The sequence below is a fragment of the Antechinus flavipes genome, chromosome 6 (assembly GCF_016432865.1).
Source record: "Antechinus flavipes isolate AdamAnt ecotype Samford, QLD, Australia chromosome 6, AdamAnt_v2, whole genome shotgun sequence".
NCBI lineage: Eukaryota > Metazoa > Chordata > Mammalia > Dasyuromorphia > Dasyuridae > Antechinus > Antechinus flavipes.
The window spans coordinates 180,682,602-180,702,435 of record NC_067403.1 but is presented as its reverse complement, the minus strand read 5'-3'; the positions used below and the strand labels follow the sequence as shown (position 1 = coordinate 180,702,435).

Genomic DNA, 19,834 nt, shown 5'->3' with positions numbered 1-19,834 from the left:
GGACATTACCAGAAGAAGTGAGAATCAGCTAGGGCCCCATGTTAGCTAAAGCTACAGGAGTGGAAGACGTTTCCAATGGGCTATGTGTCTACAGTAGTAAAGAGCCAAGGTTTGTTAGAGGGAAAGTTAAGGGCAGATTTAAATATTTAAATGTTTGATGTTAAAATGTTAAACAAAGGAGCATGTGTTTAGTGTAAGGGTCACTAGAGTTTGTTGAACAAGAGAGATCTGTGCTTTAGGAAAATCACTTCTGTAATTGTGTGATTATGGCTTGGATGGAAAGACCAATTAGTAGTCTGTTGTAATAGTTGAGGCAAAAAAGGAAGGGAGGAGATAATTACTTGAAGAGCAGGGTCAAATGAAATTTTGTTTGTTTTTATTTTCAACATCAGAGACCCAAGAATGTTTTAAGGCAAAAGAGAAGAAAACAGCATCGTATATAGCCTGATAGAAAAATTCTGATCATTTTAATTTCTGGTTTTAGTTCTGGAAAATTGAAATACAAAGTTAGTAACTCCCATGAGGAATTTTGCTGACTTGTCATTTTTCATTTTTTTAGTTCTTTGTTGTAAGAGATCCCTAGGGAGATAAAGATACATCAGGAAAAGTAAGAGATGTAAAAGTATTAGATGTCAACAAATAATTATTTTAATAAAAAAGCAAGATGAACATTTGTTAGCTATTATATTATAGAAATAATATGTGAAGCAAAAAGGAAAGAAATAAAATTATCATATAGGCATACATAAATATGTATGTATATATAAAACAAAGAACACACATAACCTTTAGTTATGGCCTATTTAGGGGAAATCCCATGTAAACCAGTATTAGGAAGGGAGGATGGTGCTTTGGACATGACAAACTTGTTTGTTTTCATTTGGGCCATTGTTATTATTAGCCTGGCTTCAACCTTATTGGCAGGGACCTGGAAGACAGCACCTGTCAACATACATCTTTGATGAATGTTTGTTTATATTTAATTTTTTTAAAAAATTATCTGCCTTATCAATGTAGTTTCCCAAGATCCTGAGGGTCTAATACACTCCAGATATGCTGGTCCATTATTCCACGTACTGTACAAATTTTAGCACTGGTTGCTACATCTACATCTACATCTACAACATGTTGTCTCTCAAGTCCGATGCAGGTCCCTTAACTTCTTTTTAATTTCGACTTAAGTTGTTTCTCCCCAGCTGTAGGCTATGGATGCAGTTCATTGTTCAGTCGATAAAAATTTATTAAGGCTCTACTAAGTGCTGGGCTCTGTGCTAAATTCTGGGATTATAAAAAGAAGCCAAAGAGTTTGTTGAACAAGTCTAATGAGAGATAACAAATAAACAAATATGACCAAAAAAGCCATATATAGGATAAATAGGAAATAATTAACAGAGGAAAGGTTCTAGAATTAAGAGGATGCCCATTTGACACGTGACAAGTATGACTTTGCCCTTGCCTATGCAAGATCACTTAACCAGGGACTTGTCTTTGATGCCTTCGCACCTATACCATTTATTTGCCCATAGTTGTGCTTACTAAATGATTGCTGTTAAATTGTTAAGAGGTTTTCCATTCCATTGATTCTCAGCCACCTAATACTTTAGTTTCTTCCTTCTGGGGACAAAATAAAATTCCATTATTTTCCACGGAAGCCATTCAAATACCTGGAGAGCTCTTTTTCATTCTTTGAAGTCTTTCCCATCGAAGTATGAGTAGATAGCCACTAGGCTCTCTCACCACCCACCTGATGTTTTGTCCTTAACAGATCTTGTGATTATCTATCATTGAATTCATTTAATCTGCCCCACCTTGTACAGTAGGTAAGAGGGCAAAATTCCTATAGGTAAGATACCGGGAAAAAAGAATGGCTTCAGAACAGGAGGGGAAAAATACAGATTGGCTGCAACTTGGAGAGGAAATAAGGGCAAATTTCTGGAGGAAGGCCAGTTTTCTACAAGCAAAGCAAGGTAAAGGATTTACTAGTTTGCTTTGGCCACATGCTCTGGAACATAAGAGTTTCTATGCAAGCTCCCTTCAACATCACACTCACTTCTTTTTTTGATGTGGCCCACGGGTATGTGGTTAAGGTCTGGCAAACTCTGGCCTATGACCCCAAGAGCAGTTAAAATTGCAGCGATCCGGAAAAGTGAACAAAACAACATGGCTAATGAAGATGGTCCAATAGGAGGCCTTCTTTATAAGCTGGAGAGAGATGGGCAAGTCCAGGAGCCAAAGCTCAAGGTCACCAAGTATCCTGCGGGATATGGGCAGTTTTTAGCTGCAGGTACACAGCTGTGGTGGGATGTTTACACAAGGAAAGGGAGGAGCTGTCTGCAACCTAAGCCACACATTGTTGGGTGCCTAGTGCCTCAATAACTTGAGTATTTTCACAGCTGAAGCAGAGCACTCAGGGTAGGCCCTTTAAAAAGCATCCCAGTGCAGAAAAACATGTAATGGGCAAAGATTATGGGGAAGAAGGGCTGATGCCAAAAGGAATGACTTTGCCTCCCACAAAGCTGGCCACCAGGAAGAAATGTGTAAAAAGAGAAACTGCCAGGCAGCAGTCCCTGTAAATACTTGGTTCTTGCCTGTCATCCCAAAATAAATAACCCTGGAGGAAAGAAAACCTGATTTAAGCTTGTCTTTCTACTCTCTCAGCTCTTCCTACTCCATCTAAGGACTAGAAGCTCCAGGAGAAACAACTAATAAACTTATGATGAGGAAAGCCAAATGGCACAGTGGATAGAGTGCTAGACTTGGGGAAGATGAGTTCAAACCCTGTCTCAGATGTTTATTTAGTTGTGCAACCATGAGCTAGTCACTTAATCTTTTCTTTGCTTCAGTTTCACTATCTGTAACATTGGGATAATAATAGCAAGATTGCTCTAAGGTAATTCAAATGAGTTAAAATATATAAAGTGCTTTATAAATTACATAGTATTATGTAAATAATAGTTATTATTAGCAAAGGAAATAAGGTTTTGAATACAAACTGTGTCAGCTAGATATTCAAAAGGATAGAGCAATGGTTCAAATACAGCTCCAGACATTTACTGGCTATATGATCCTGGTCAAGTCATTTAACATCTGCCTCAGTTTCCTCAACCACAAAATAGGATAATAATCCTTCTAAAGTTATTATAAAGATTAAATGAGATATTAAAGGGCTTAGCACAATGCCTGGCATATAATAAGTAGGTTTTAGATATGCTTCTTTCATTCCTCAAAGAAAACTTTAAACATCCAAGCGTGTTTCATGTGCAGAAGAGAACCCTTAGGTTCTGTATTCAAGTGATGATTGCATTCAAGTTTTTGAAGGGCTGCCATATAGAAAAAAAGCGACTGAACTTTGTTTGACTTACTAGGGCAGAATTAAGAACAGGGACCAGAGAAGTAGACATGCAATCAGAAAGAACCTGGCTTCAAATTTAGATTCTGATACTAGTAATTATGTAATTATGGACTCGCCATCTAGCCTATCTCAAACTGTTTCCTCCTTTGTGAAAGAGATATCTCCTATTTGTCCTGTAGATTGCTTTTTGTGTATATGTTTTCTTGTGTCTTCCACTAGATTGTAAGCTCTTTGAGGTCACAGACTGTCATTTGCTTCTTTTTATATTTCCAGTACTTAGCACATAGTAGGTGCTTAATAAATGATCAATGATTGAGTGATCCATAATTAGATGTAATTTTCAATATATTCTTTTAATGATTGTCCTGGTTCTCACTTCACAGATTTGTTTTGAAGTTCCAATTAGATTGTATTTGTACATGTTTTGCTAACTATGATGTACTATCAAAATTTAATTGTGAATTTTTCAATGCCTTAGTTTCTCCAGTCTTCCTAAGAGATTTTTCTCCCCAGTCCAAGATTCCTTCCTGTCAGACCAAGTTCCATATTGGAAGCCCTGAAGAGAGGTAGAGCAATGCCTGGCTACTTGTTTGTGTCCCTGGACAGTGGTCAGCAGCTGTCCTTCTGGAGCTGGGCCTCGGCTCACCCACAATCTGAACAAAGAACAGCATGGTATCTGTCCACCAAACAGCCAGCTCCCACCTCCGGATCTTCCCTTAATCTGGCTGCTGCCCACAAGTTCCTAAGATAGACAGTAAACACTTAAACACAACCAGGCCTACATAGCCCTGAAAACACCACAATGTTTTTTTGGTTGGTGGTGGTGATTTGTGTGTATGTTTGTTTGCTTTCCAGCTGGCTACATTTTTCTAACACACCATAAATTCCAAAATGCTACTTTCCCATGGATCATTAGTAGAATCATCTTGTTTGGGCTATCCTTTAAGGACCCACTGTAGTTTGTCTGATTTGCTATCAATTATTCCTCAAGAAAAGAATGAACTGGATAAATAAGCATTTGAGCTTACCCCCTGAATAGCTGGTGGTATATCATTTCAAAGTATCATGGCCTAATATTTCTAATAGAGTTATTAGTGGGTTTGAAAATAACTTTTCAGATCCATATTAAAAAGATCCTATAAATCATAATAAATTGGAAATAGATTTGTTGTCTATTGGTTGAGAAGTCATTAAGCAAACTATGATATATGGATTAATGAAATATTCTTATACCATAAGACAAATATAAGGAATTTAGAGAAACCTGGGAAACTGAACTGATGCAAAGTGAAGTCAGAAGAACCAGGACAATCATTTAAAAAATGTATATGAAACCTATATTTGGAAGTCTAATTATGAATCAGTCAGTCAATAATCACTTATTAAGCATCTACTATATGCCAGGCACACTGTGCTAAACACTAAATATAAAAAGAGGCAAATGGCAGTCTCTGCCCTCAAAAAATAATCTACGGAACAAAATAGGAAATAATTAGCAGAAGAAAGCACTAGAATTAAAAAGGATTTCTATAAATGATGGGATTTAGTTGAGACTTAAAGGAAGCTAGGGAAATAAGTAGGCAAAACTGAGGAGAGAAAGGATTTCAGGAAAGTGAGATAGCTAGAGAAAGTGCCCAGAGCTGAGAGATAGAGGATCTTGTTTGTAGAATAGCCAGAAGGCCATTGACACTGGATGGAAGATTACATTTTTGGGAGTAAGGTAAATGAAGACTTGAAGGGGACTAGGTTGTGAAGGACTTTGAATGTTAAACAGAGCATTTTGTATTTACTCCTGGAAGCAATAGAGAGCTGCTGGAATTTATTGAGGTGGGGGCTAGAGGTGTGACCTGGTGAGATCTGGGTTTTAGGAAAATCATTTTGGTTGGCTGAATGAAGAATAGATTGGATCAGAAGAGCCTGGTCCTAATCCTCATAAAAACCTTTATAAAATTCCAGGTGATGAGGACCTACACGTGGATGATGATAATGCCAGAGAGAAACGGACATATTTAGGAGATCATGAAGAGGTGAAGTGGGCAATCCTTGGCAACAACTTTCATATGGGAGTGAGAAATAGTGAGATACCCAAGGTTACTCCTAGGTTGTGAGCTTGAAGGACTGGGAGGATAGTATTACCCTCAATGGCAATATGAAAAGTTGGGGGAGGGATGAAGTTTTTTTGGGGAAATAATGAATTCTGTTTTGAATATGTTGAGTTTAAGATGTCTATTGGACATCCAGTTGGAAATATCCCAAAAACAGTGAACATGTCAGTTTGAAAGTCAGCAGGGAGGCTAGGGCATGAGTAACTATAATGATCGGTCCTGGAAAACAAATGAAATATATTTCTATCAGTAGAAAAATGGGAGGCTACATGCATGGAATATTAAATAATTAGTCATATTTAGTCATTGTGTGGATGAGTTTTGCTTACCTGCCTTTCTTTGTTAGAAAAGAGGACTTGTGGACAATGGCCATGGAAGGATGGGTTAGATCCAGGAATGATTACATAAAATAAAATATATCAATAAAATCAAATTAAAATGAAATAAAATATACCTATTAATTAGTGACTTCTATATTTGCTAATAGTACTTTTAAATCTGCCTAGCAATAGTACCTTGCTTTTGGTAGATACTTCATAAATATGTGATGACATTAATAGATTTATAAGTATATTATATATTAATATATTAGTATAAATATTAATGTGTTAGATTATTATACATTATATATATATAAATACACTCATAAATACATGTAAAATCTCATCTATTCTAACAACAATCTTATGAGGTAAATGCTAGAGTTATTATGGTAATTTCCATTTTATAAATTTAAAAAACTGAAGGTCTAAGAGATTATGTGACTTTTCCATGTTTATATAATACAGCTGGTCCATGTTGAGGCATGGTGTTAACCTAAGGCTTGATGGCCAGCTTTCTTATCACTGCATGATGGTGCTTTTTCCTTGGAAGGAGTCCAACCCCTTCAGTACAGATCAGTTTGTAGAATTAGAAAGTTGACTTTCATGGGAGAACAGTATATAGGTCAGACAGAAAGGATGGTGAAGGTAGTGAAGATACGGGAAAGAATAGGAATGCTGAGAGGGAGTAGACTACATGAAGAGACAAGGAAGACAGACATTCTTCAACCTATGTTATCATCTTCCCTAGAGCCATCCTTAGGAAACTAGATGGTGTAAATTGAGTCCTGAGCCTTAAGTTAGGAAGACCTGAGTTCAAATATGGATTTGGACATTTACTAGCTGTATGACCCTAGTTGAGTCATTTAACCCTATTGGTCTCAGTTTCCTTGTCTATAAAATGAATTGGAGAAGGAAATGTTTATTTCAGTATCTCTTCCAAGAAAATCCCAAAATGGGTCACAAAGAGTCAGACACACCTGAAAATGACTAAACAAAAACCCTGAGTGCCCATGAAGTTGTATTAAGCACTTTAATTCCACTTATCAGAGATAAAAAGTATCCATTTTCTTGATTAGATCATGTGCAAGGAAGGTGTCTCAGGAATAACAGCCATGATTTGGAGTCAGAAAATCAGAATTAATAGCTGGGCCTGGAACTGACTTCCTGTGTGATTGGGAGCAAATCCTTTTCTTGTCTGGTTCTCTACAAACTGGGCATGGGACTGGAAGCCTGATAAGCTTCTTCCCAGTTCTGAATCTATACCCCTAAATCAGTATAATACAGGACCACAAATGCCTTTGTGTGAATGTTTCCAGAGAAGTTCCCTCTCCCCTTCCTCCTCCCAGATATTGCCATCCTTTCTCTCACTGTCCAGTACTTCCCTGCCCTGCTAAACTCATCTGCCCTGCATTCTATCCTGTCCTGGGTCAATGTGTCAACTCTCAGAGCTAACAAACTGATCTGTGCTCAAGGGAGAAGGTCCTCCCAACAAAGACTGAACACAGTGTCTCTGACTGTACAGGCTATCAGCAATTAGATTCCAGCCTCCTTTTTTTGTGCAGGATAAACAATATATCTGAAACCAGAGAAATAACAGGGAACAGGACGCAATGAGCTAAAAATAAATAAATAAGTGACAATGTACCTTAAAAGAATCAAAAATAACTCCTGTCAAAGCAATCAACCCCAAAATAAGAAATTGCATACTATGAGATGTATTGTTTCATATTTACTTGTATTTAAATGTTGAAAAAAACATAAAAAGAGATTTAAATCTTGGTCACAGTTAAGGGGGAAAAACACTGAAGGCATAATTATAACTTTTAAAGTGATATCATGTGGTGATACCATTATTTAAAGATGATCCCCAAAATGTAAATTTTCTTCTATTCATGCTTTTTCCAGAGTGAGAGACTTGAATACCACATCATTTAAAATCCCTTTGTGTTTTCAAAACTAACTGGAATAGGATGCTTTTGGAAGACTATGAGATGAAAGTCTTCATCTTAAATTAGGTCCATCCAGTTTAAAAACTCTTGACTCAGAGTATCTCCAGCTACTATGATACATAAAGAGGCAAAAGGAGTGGTCCCCTGGCCTCTAGGGGCTTACAGTCTACTTATAGTGGCTGATTGTATGTGATCTCCTTAAGACTTCAGTCATCTCATCAGAGTAAAGTCTACTATTCTGAAGGTGAACTGAGATCAAATACTAAGCAAATCTATCTCTTTTTACACACTTCTAATTAAAATCAAGGGTAAAGGCCGTGTTACCTTAGTCAACTGGCATCTACTGGCATCTACCCTTCTCTTACAGGAGAATCCTCCAGAACAGATCCCCAGGTTCAAGGTATCTTAGGTAGATCCAGGTCAAAGTCATTCCTGTAGCAATAAATTGTTATACATTGCTGGAGATGTACGTCTTAGACGTCTGCCATTTTATCCTCAATATCTCATGCTTGGCACATAGTAGGTACTCTCTAAGTCCAGAGTGGATGTTGAATGGATGTCATAAACCATGAGACCCATTGGAGGCAATGGATCTTTCTCTGGTCTCCCCTTTCAAAAGGGTAGGAGGAGGGGCTTAAGTGTGTGCTTCTATATTTAGCTCCTTGATGTCAGCTGGATGTCAGTCTTTTCAGAGAGACTCAGTCCTCACTTCATGTTGGTGTGAGGTACCATGCAGACCCAGACACAAGGATAGAAGCTGTCCGGGCCAGCTCCCCATCCATATCCCTCTGACTTCCAAACCTCCAGCCTCTGGCCAGGCTTCTTCCCTGCTGCAAAACAAGGTGGGATAACCTGGTGAGTAGAATGTTTCTCCAACTCTTGGTTCTGATCTTCCAGGGAGAGAGTCACCCTCTGGTGGCTCAGAGATGGACATTCTTCTTTTTTTCCAGGGCAGGTGGCTGGCCCCCAGGGTAAAGACCAGGACCAAAGTGGCCTCTGGTTTATACTAGCACCTCTCTCCTCCTTCAGGCGCTATCCTGGAATCTATGCATGTGCTATCAATGATGGGAAATGACAAAGTGACAGACAGATTACAATAAATCACCAATTAATTCCAAGCAAAGGAAGAAATAATGGGAGGGTGGGGAAAGGAGATTGACTTTTGAATATTTCACAAAGGCCTGGAGTGGGTTGTACCTGTGTTCAGGACTCACCTTTTCTCCACCAGCCATCTGGTGCTTCTCATCAGATGGGGCTGCAGATTGAGAACTGCTCTTAAAGTCTCTGAGACCTCCAGCCAAGCCCACAACCCCATGAACACCTTCCCTTCCTCTGAGATGACCTTATTATCTTCCACTACCATCTGCATGCAGCATGTCCAATTTTTTGCATTCTGTAGCCTCCATTAGCATGAATATTTGCTCTGGGCAGCTGGGGTTTTGCTGCCGTTCTTCATATCTACAGTACTTAGCACAGTGCCTGGCACTTGGTAAGTGCTTAACAAATGCTTGTTGATGGACTGATGCTCATAGATAGTGACTGAGGAAAGATATCATAGATTGACCCTCTCATCCAGGCTCAATCTTTTGCGTTTGTGTGCATTTCTTTCTCTTTCAGCAGGGAAGCTGCCGTGGAATATTAACACCCTGCATCTTGGAAAAGTAAAGGAAGCAGCAAGTGTCAGCAATCATGAAGGAAATTCATGGAAACGGTAGAAAACCGATCCTTATGGGGGCACCTAACATTGTTCCTATCCTTCCTAACATGACTGACTCAGTTTCCCTCCTACCATTGTATCTGGTCATACTGTCATAAATAACCTCGGTGCTGCAGAGACGGGGTGTGAGAGCCTACGGCCATGTCCCTCTGCCTTTTGTAGTTGTCCTTTTTCATGGGAAAGTTATTTCCAGATGAACAACTGTTTCAAAGGCATGGAGCCACGAGACAGCTGAGGGACATTCTGCCTGCAGAATTTAATCTGAAGTTCTTCTAATTGCATTTGATTGGGTGAGGTCCTAGAAAAGCTTGTCATCCTTGGCCACCCAAAGAGGCTCATCTCTAGGGCCTTGGTTTATTTGTTTGTTTCTTTTCTTCTAGTCATGCGAGGCATCTTTGAGTTTCCTTGGTTTCCTATTTCTCACATTTCACTAGCCCCACCCTTCATTCTCTCATCAATTCTCACCTTCCTACCTGATTCATTATGACATTTTGGGAAGGAAGTTTTATTCTCTGTATGCTATACTTGCAAAAATAGGGAAAGATTCATCCTATTATCATGGCATGACGGACAAGATTTTGACTTTGGAGTTAATAAGAGCTGGATTCAAATTCTACCTCAAATACCCATAGAATCGTGGGCACTCAACTACTCTAGGTCTCAGAATTGTCATCTATAAAATGGAAGGTTGGATCAGCTATCAATTAAGGTCTATTCTAGCTCTAACAGATATAATCTGAACAATGTGATTCAAAGCAATTAACCCTCTTAGGAAAATGCTATGCTTTTAGTTTCTCTTTTTTTCTCTTTAAATTGTCTCTCCCTCAAACTAATTTCTATATTCTCTCATCAATACAAGAGTTAACTGTATAAGCTTGTTATTACTGAAAATTAGCCTCAGAGCTCAGGCAAAGGTGGCAATAGCCCATTTTCCTAATTGGAGTTTGGCGATCAGAAGGATTGAGCATTTCCAGTATCTTCCTGGTGATTTTCAGGAAACCTAAATAGCCTCATTCTCCCCCATTTGAGCATTTACATCTCTAGGAAAACAGAAAGATTTTTTTTAACATATCCATGTGTCTTCACATTTCATTCTCCATGAAGCAAAATGAATAATGCAAGCAGACATTTCTTAGATATGGTAACGTGGGGTAGTAGATGATGTGATGAACATGCAATTAGGAAGACCTGGATTTGAATTCTGCCTTCAACACTTAGTAGTTGGGCTACCTTGGGCAATGAGGCAAATCATTAGTTTTTCCTTGCCTCAGTTTCCTCTTCTGTAAAATAGGCAAGTCATTTAACCTCCCTGTGCCTTAGATATAAAATGGGAATGATAATACCTTCAGTATCTATCTCACCAGGCTGTCTGCAAAGTTCAATTGATATAATATTTATAAAATGCTTTGGAATCATTTTGCCTTTTAGAAATTTCATCTATTATTCTGAGCACCTAGATTATAGTTTTACCTAAGAACTGGATTCTGAAAATTTTGTTTTTACTTTGTGTAAAGAGAGAATCTGATGAATCTATTAAGGAGAAGGTTCACAGCTCTTCCATTTTAGGAATAGCTTCAAGCAAACTCTAGGGTTATTGAAGGACTGACTAGTTTGCATAAAGTGAGATTGAATTGGAATCCAAGCCCAGAATCGAATTTGTAGGAACCTACAATGCAGATATTGCCCTTGCTTATACCCTAGGACATAAGGGTTATTTGGTAGTTTGTTCCTTTAATCACTCATATCCTGGAGACTGACCCAATGAGCATCCAAATCAAGCTTAGTCCTAAATCATCCTTGTCTAAGCATCCCTCCCTTACAATTTGATTTTCAAATTACCACATTACCAAATAGCCAAGGATGTCAAAATCACAAATCCCTTCTGATCTATACAAATCTATCAACAATTTTAGGTCCTTCCCATAAGTCCTTGATATGCAGAACCAAAACACAGGCACAGGCCACCACTGTTTAGGGTCTAAAGACAGAGCTAGGAATGCAAGAAAGCTTCCTCCATTGCCAAGGTCTAAAAGATTTATGAAGTATGTTCATGGAAAGCCAGCACCAATCCAAACAATTCTAAGAGTAAGGCTGTAGGACTGGTGTGGAACAAAGCTTCTGAGGTGGGCCTGGCCATTTAAAGCCTGATGAGGAGTGCCTGCAGACTGCCACAGAACACTTGCCAGCTGTCCCCCACATAGTCACATGTTATGCCTTTGCTGGAGTGTTAACTATTCCTGATAACCCAGGGACAATCAGAAACTGTCCTTGCTCCTGGCAGATAAAATAGCTGCAGAGCTTCAGAAAAGGACTCAGATTCCTCCCTTTCCTATCGGATTTCCTTTTCCAGCCTCTGTGAATTGTGTTTGGGGAAAGGGCAAGGCAGAGGAGGCTAGTGCTGAATGGTACCTTGCGAGGATGGCTGATTTTGGAAGCAGAGGATCTGGGCTTGTGGGATCTGCCACAAGTCAAGAGCCCCCAGCCTCAGTTTCTTTATTTGTCAAATGAGGGGTTAGATTAAATCGAAAGAAATACTGCAAGAGTAATGTAATTGGGAAATAAGTAACAAAAAAATCTAAAAATTCACAAGAGCATAGATAATATTTATTTATGATTTTTCTAAGTCAATTTGCCCCCACCAAAAAAAAAGGGGGAATATTTTTGTATTGATGTTTTTGTTGAGTTTTTTAAATTTTGTTTTAGTTTTAGTTTGTATTTAATTTTAGCTTTACATCAGTAGGTTAGTCACCTACAATTGTCCTTCTTACTTAAGAGTCTATGATGCCATGTATTTATTATTTTTTTTAAATTGCATGTCATGGGGCAGCCAGGTGGTGCTGTGGATAGAGCCCCAGCCCTGAATTCAGGAGGACCTGAGCTCAAATATGACCTCAGACACTTAACACTTCTTAGCTGTGTGATCCTGAGCAAGTCACTTAACCCCAATTGCCTCAGCAAAAAAAAAAAAAAAAAAAAAAAAAAAAATGCATGTCATCTTTTAGCGTTGAACCAAGACTAATCAAAAACTTTGGGTGGGGTAGATGTATTTAGCAAGTGCATGGATCTTTAACAATACAACCCAGAATTCTGCCTCCTGCCATTTTTATTAATGTTGCTAAATATTTCTAACAATGGTAGCACACTCTGCAAGGAAAAATAAATAGATGCAGAGTTGTGAAATGTATAAATGAGTGGAATGTCATAGCATTTTGGAGCTGAAAGGGACCTTAAGGGTCAGAGGATAGTAGAATTGTAATTCTGGAGGCAGGAGACTCAGAGGCCATCAAGCCCAATCCTCTTATATTACAAAGGAGGAAACTGAGAACCAGAAAAGAGAAGGGAGTCACCAAAGATTCCAGAAGTTGTAAGCATCATAGGAGAGATTGCAACCTGAGTTTTCTGTATCCAGAGTCCATGCTCCAGCAGATAAATAAACAGATAAAGAAATAGGCAGACGGATGGATGGACAGATGGATAGACAGGCAGACAGGTAGACAGACAGAGACAGACAAGACAGACAGACAGACAGATAGATAAACGTGAAACAATGAAATGGATAAAGGGACCATAGAATTCTATAATGAAGCTATCTTTAAAAACATAGGATCGTAGATCTAATGTTGTAAGATACTCAGAAGATACCTAGTCCAGTCCCCTCACTATATAGGAAAGGAAACTGAGGCTCAGAGAATAGAATGGTCCTGCCCAAGATCACACAGATAACAAGATTCAGAGCTGGGACTTAGCTCTAAGTATGAGTGGGCTGCTGGTGAATATTTAACAACTAATTAAGAGAGGGATGAGGAAATGTGACACATGATGTACTTTTTAGATTAACCTGCATGAATAACATTTTCTCCATTACTTGCTTAAGTCTAGAGAATAAACAAAATAGTCAATAGAGCTGATTTCTGAGAGGTAAAGTTTCACACTGAAAATTTAATTAGGTTCTTTGTGTGTGTGTTTTTCTTCTTCATCTCTCTCTCCCTTTTTCTGTCTCTCTCTCTCTCTCTTTTTCTGTCTCTGTCTCTCTTTTTCTGTCTCTGTCTCTCTCTCTGAAATTCAGCTTCAGATACTCACTAATTGTGTGACCCTGGCAACACCCTCAACCCTGTCTCCCCAAAACAAAATCCTATGTAGATTATAAAAACAATTTTAGAGGGTTTGCAAAGGACCCTAAAAAGTGCATACACTGTGAAGTTGGTGCAGTGATTATAATTTAAGAATTTGTATCATTTTTAATAATGATGAGCATACTATTGTCTAGTTAGGAAAACACATTACATGGATGACAAAGAACACTGTCCACTATGTCTTTCTCAAATAACCTTCCACCAAAAATCCCATTCCTTCTCAGAAAGACTGGAGTCCTAGGCCAAGAAAGATGCCCTGGGAGTTGGGCATGAGGCCCGAAGGAGAATAAGTCCAAAGCCAGGTCTCCTCACAACAGATGCTGTCCTTGCAAGGGCCTCAGCAGTCTTGTTTGCTAGGCAGATCTGAATGACGGGTGTGTAAGGAGAAGTTGAAGGAAGGAAAGGTGTGGGCCATAAAGCCTTCACTGACAGTGGCCTTTATCAGGACTGAATTCATTGGAACCAAAAAAAATTATTATGAGGAGTTAAATGACCCAGTGGATAAAAAGCCAGGCTTAGAATCAGGAAGCTGTGTGAACCTGGGCAAGTCACTTAACCCTGTTTGTCTCCATTTCCTCATCTGTAAAATGAGTTGAAGAAGGAAATGGCATACCACTCCAGTATCTTTGCCAAGAAAACCCCAGATGAAGTCACAGAATCAGACAAAACTGGAACAGCTCAACAACAACAACAAAAAAATATTGCTAGTGTGGTCAGCTCTGGATGCTGGCAACTGAGAAGGGAGTTATTGTGATACTCTGGAAATAAAACTGGTTCTGACAAAGAGATTCTGGGTTCAAATTCTGCCTCTGACAGTCTGTGACTTTGGATAAAATCTTCAATACCCCCAGATCTCACATACTTCAGCTATAAAGGGAACTCTCTTTTAGAGTTAAGAAGAGGCTAGGAGCCTCTAGTTCCAATGGGAGCACAATGGGAGCTACAATGGCCATGGCATTTGAGGATTAACTGGGGATGTTGAGCCTGGGAAAAGAAGATTCAAGGATCATAGCATCAGTGACTTAAGTACCATAAGGACTCTCACATGTTGAAGAAGTAAACATTTTGTACTTGGCAAAATTAGAAGCAATATAAGGAGGTAGTTTTCAGATCAATGTAAGGGAAAATTCCCAGTGGTTTGAACTATTCAAAAAAAAAAAAAAAATGGAATGATCTGCCTCAGGAAGTAGTGAGTTCCCTATCACTGGAGGTTTTTGGGCAGAGATTGACTGAGCATGAAGCTGAGGTGATTTCTGTCTAGACACATTTTGAATTGGGTGACCACTGAGGTTTCTTACTGCACAATAAGTCTATATGATTCTTAAACTTTTCTCTAACAAGACCAGAAAAATGTCCTGAAACTCAGGGACAGAATTAAGAAACAATTATGTCTATAGAGGGCTTTGAAAACCTCATATTGTGATATCAATATTAGCTGTTATTAGGTCAGCTCTAGATATTAAAAAGGAAAAGATTCAAGAGTAAAATGTTTTCAGAATTCTTGTATGAAATCCCTTTTTCAAACACTAGGGATCTTGTGTACTCACAGTACTAATTTCAGCCTCTTTCTAAGGGGAATAATGCCCTCTTCCCATTGCCAACCTGAAGAGGTTAAGTCCAAGGCCTTCCGGTGCAGAAGGGAGTAGACTTCCCCTCTTTCTATTTCGGATGTTCCCTGTCACCCTAATTTGCAGCCAATTTCTTCTATACAAACATAGGCCCCACGATCATGCCAGGAAAGAGAACAAAAACCTTCCTTCCCATAATTCTCTGAGAGTTACCAAGTGTTCTTCAAACCTCCATCCATTGGATCTAGTCACACAGATTGCAGACATCATTGTGTGCTGAAAATCATTGAGTGAAAAGGTCAGCTCCATGCAGCAAATGTGATGGAATGGACATAGAGGCAGGAAACCCTGAGTTCAAATCCTGATTCAGACACTTAATACCTATGTAACTTTGGGACAGTTCATTTTTATTAAGTAGATTTCAGCTTCTTCAAATATAAAATGATAGATTATGTCATTGATTCTCATTCTGGGGTCTATGAACTTGTTTTTTTTTTTTAATTTTAATAGCTTTTTATTTACAAGTTATATGTATGGATAATTTTACAGCATTGACAATTGCCAACCTTCTGTTCCAATTTTTCCCCTCCTTCCCCCCACCCCCTCCCCTAGATGGCAGGATGACTGCTACATGTTAAATATATTAAAGTATAAACTAGATACACAATAAGTATACATGACCAAACTGTTATTTTGCTATACAAAAAGAATCGGACTCTGAAATATTGTACAATTAGCCTGTGAAGGAAATAAAAAAAAATGCAGGCAGGCAAAAATATAAGGATTGGGAATTCAATGTAATGGTTCTTAGTCATCTCCCAGAGTTCTTTCGCTGGGTGTGGCTGGTTCAGTTCGTTACTGCTCCATTAGAACTGATCTGGTTCATCTCATTGCTAAAGATGGCCAGGTCCTATGAACTTGTTTTAAAAAACATTTTAAAATGTTTTGATAATTATATTTCAACATAGTTGACTTCCTTTATCATCCTATGTGTTTTATTTTATGCATTTTAAAACATTATTCTGAGAACAGATCTATAAGATTCACCAGACTTTGAAAGTCTGGTGACATAAAAAAGTTAAGATTCCCTGGATAGCTATTTCAGTTCGAAATCTATGAGGTCATAACATGCAATGAGGAATGTGACTTTGGGCAAATCAATTACTCTAGACCTCAGTGTCTTTATCTGTAAAATAAGAAAACTGGACTAAATGGTCTTTAGCTATGATCAAATCTATAAGAAATACTATCATGGGTAATTCACTTCACCTCTAGCTCTATGATCCATGACTGACTCACTCTTTGGCTCTCTTCCCATTGCAGTTCCCATGACCTCATATTTATCTAGTCATCTATCTATCTGTCTGTCTATCTTTCTATCTATCCTGTCTTTCTATTTTGTCTATCCTGTTAGTCTATCCAACCTATCTATTAATCTATCTAACCTATCTTTCTATTTATCCTATCTATCTTTCTATCCTATCCTGTTTGTCTATTTAACCTGTCTATCCATCTACCCATCTGTCTATCCATCTATCTCTATCAAAATAATGATATAGCTATGCAAACAAATATAAACATATACAATCAGAAACATGCAGATGTATACAGCTGTGTGCAGAGCTGATTCATCTAAGTGAGTGGGCTGGGCCCTGGAAAGGCAGATATTTTTGCTTCCTCCTACGTAAACCCACAAAAGTATCTTTCAGATCATTTTTATGACTTCCCATTTCCTGAAGAGAACTGGCTATCCCAATGAAATTCTTTCTATGTAATTAAAATGGTTGTCTGGTGAGGCAGAAAGAACTTCAGCCTAGGAGTCAGCAGCTCTGGATTCTAGACTTGGTTTTGCCACTTTCTGTGAGACCCTGTAATTCCTCATATATGTAAAATGAAAGGGTTCGGACCAATGGCTAAAAAAACCACTGCTAGCATTTAGGAAGCACTTTACCAATATTATCTCACCTATCTTCATAACAGGCTTAAGAAGTAGAAATTATTATTATCCTCATTTTACAGATGAGGAAACTGAGGAAAGCTGAGATAAGGATCCCTGTGGCCTGGGTCATATAGCTAGCAAATGACTGAGACTGGATTTGAGCTTGTCTTCCTAACTCTAGGTACAATTGCTCTATTTTCTTTATCACCTACCAGCCCTAGGCCACCTCTACTGCCCCATTCTTCTCCCAAATTCTAAAAGTCCTTCTCTTTTTTTTTTTTCCCATGCATTTTCTTTCTTTCTTTTTTTTTTTTAAAAATTTTTTCATAACTTTTTATTGATAGAACCCATGACAGGGCAATTTTTTACAACATTATCTCTTGTACTCACTTCTGTTCCGATTTTTCCCCTCCCTCCCTCCACCCCCTCCCCTGGATGGCAAGCAGTCCTTTACATGTTAAATAGGTTACAGTATATCCTAGATACAATATATGTGTACAGAACTGAACAGTTTTCTTGTTGCACAGGGAGAATTGGATTCAGAAAGTATAAATAACCAGGAAGAAAGACAAAAATGCAAGCAGTTTATATTCATTTCCCAGTGTTCTTTCTTTGGGTGTAGCTACTTCTGTCCATCCTTGATCAATTGAAACTGAATTAGATCTCTTTATCGAAGAGATCCATTAAAGTCCTTCTCTTTAAAGAAATTGGTGTGTCTGATTTTTTCAGAGAACCCACACTTAGTTGTCACCGAAATTCGTGGCTTCTCCCTTATCTTTTGTTGTTGTTGTTAGGATCTGTGATTTCAAATGGGGTATTTTCAATATAGGAACTCCCCTTACTGATAAAGATTGTTTTATGAGGTCATAGATTTAAGGCTAGAGGGACATCAGAGGTCATTTGTCTCCTACCTTTCATTTTCAGATGACCAAACTGAGACCAGATAAGTCGCGTGTCTTACCCACAGGTTCTAATGGCAAAGCTTTAATTTAAACCTGGGTCCTTTGACCCTAAATTCATCCCTGCTCCCACTTTGGGAATCTTCACCAATATTACTAGAGCTCTTTATCTTCAAAAGTTATTAGATTAGATTGTAAACTACTTGAAGGCAGGGACTGTCCTTTGCTTCTTTTTGTATTCCCAGCTCTTAGCCTGGCTCATACTAGGTACTTAATATGTTTAGTGATTGACTAAGCTGTCTAGAGGGATGAGAAACAGAAGGCATTATTCTCAATTATATAGCTAAAAGGGTGTCAGAAGTGGGGTGATCTCCCATGAAGGTAAAATGAAGTAAATCTCTTCTACCTACCAATTACAGGATTGGAGCTGAAATTTCATGAAATCACAGTAAAATTTCATGATTTTTCAAGTTAAAAATTTTCCAACCCTTTCTTTTACAGTCGAGTAAATGAAATCCAGGAAACTAGATGGTATAGTACACAAAGCAGATGGGTGACTTCAATAGATGGAATTCTGGGTCTGGAGTTAGGAAGAACTGAATTCAAATCTAGACTCAGACACTTCCTTATGTGAGTTTCTGGGCAAATCACTTAACTCTATTTGCCTCCGTTTCTGGAAAAAGAGCTAGAAAAAAATTGGCAAACCACTCCAGGATCTTTACCAAGAAAACCCCAAGTAAAGTCATGGAGAGTTGGGCACAACTTAAGTGACTGAATAAAAAATTGAATTCCAGAAAGGGGAATGAGGAATTCCAAGATCAGGTAAAGTAGCAAGAAGCTGAGGTGGGATTCCAACCAAGATCCTTTATATTATTGAACTTCATGGGTATGACTTCATGGGTATGGGTGAGGAGGATGACCTGGGCTAACCCACAACTCTACCATGACCCTCAGTTTCCTCATCTATAAAATGAATGAGAGACGAGGAGTCTTCCAAAGTTCCTTCCAGCTCTGGATCTTGGTCTCTGACTAATACCAGTGATTGAATAACTTCCTGATATGTTGTTAAATGTTACATAAATGTTAACTTCTGTTAGCATGTCCTTATAGTAGGGAGAGGGAGTAGACCTGGGATCTCAAAAGCAGAGGGAACTCCCAGATGAGGAAATAACCTACACCATGAAGAGTGACTTCTTTTCTACAAGGTGGTATCTTGAAGAGTTGTCTTGGAAACTAAGAGATTTGTTGATTGACCAGAGTGAGTCAAAAAGTCTCCTGACTCCAGCTCTTTATCTCCTACACTTTTTTGATAGGTCAAGGATGTGTAATGTGTGTGCTCGTGCTGGTATGAGATCCCATGTGAAGTTCTATAGGGTATACATGAAGCCAAAGTGGCTTCATGTTCAGTTACCTGCTTTTCTTTCATACTACCCATCATTAATATTATTATTCAAAGTACCCAAAGGTAAGCAATTATATTAGGTAGCTAGGTGGCACAGCAGATAGAGCACTGGACCTGATGCTTTTTCCTGACTGCAAATCTGGCCTCAGACATTTACAGCTCTGTGAGCCTGGGCAAGTCACTTAACCCTATTTGTCTTAGTTTCCTCATCTGTAAAATGAGCTGGGGAAGAAATGGCAAACTACTCTAATCTCTATGCCAAAAATGGGGTCATGAAGACACAATTGAAAAGTAACTCAACAACACAACAACAAAAGAGCTATAGAAAAGAAATGATGACTGTTTTTTATACCAAGTTTGCATAGAGCCCAAGACCTGGAATCAGGAAAATCTGAATTCAGATCTCACTTCAGACTTTTCTAGCTGTGTGGCTCTGAGTACATCATC

At 38.5% G+C, this 19,834-nt stretch overlaps 1 protein-coding gene across 5 annotated transcripts in view; it reads left to right on the top strand.

Annotated features, from left to right (window-relative positions):
• The first annotated feature begins 8,414 nt into the window (after positions 1-8,414).
• Positions 8,415-19,834, top strand: part of MYOZ2 (myozenin 2) — a 53,214-nt gene continuing 41,794 nt past the window's right edge. For 2 of the 5 annotated variants that reach the window (XM_051964243.1, XM_051964242.1), the window contains exons 1-2: positions 8,415-8,584; positions 9,347-9,440. In XM_051964243.1, coding sequence (XP_051820203.1) covers positions 9,419-9,440 — 22 coding nt within the window. In that variant the 5' untranslated portion in view covers positions 8,415-8,584; positions 9,347-9,418. The remainder of the gene's footprint in view (positions 8,585-9,346; positions 9,441-19,834) is intronic. The other 3 variants (XM_051964245.1, XM_051964244.1, XM_051964246.1) reach the window with 3 other exon arrangements.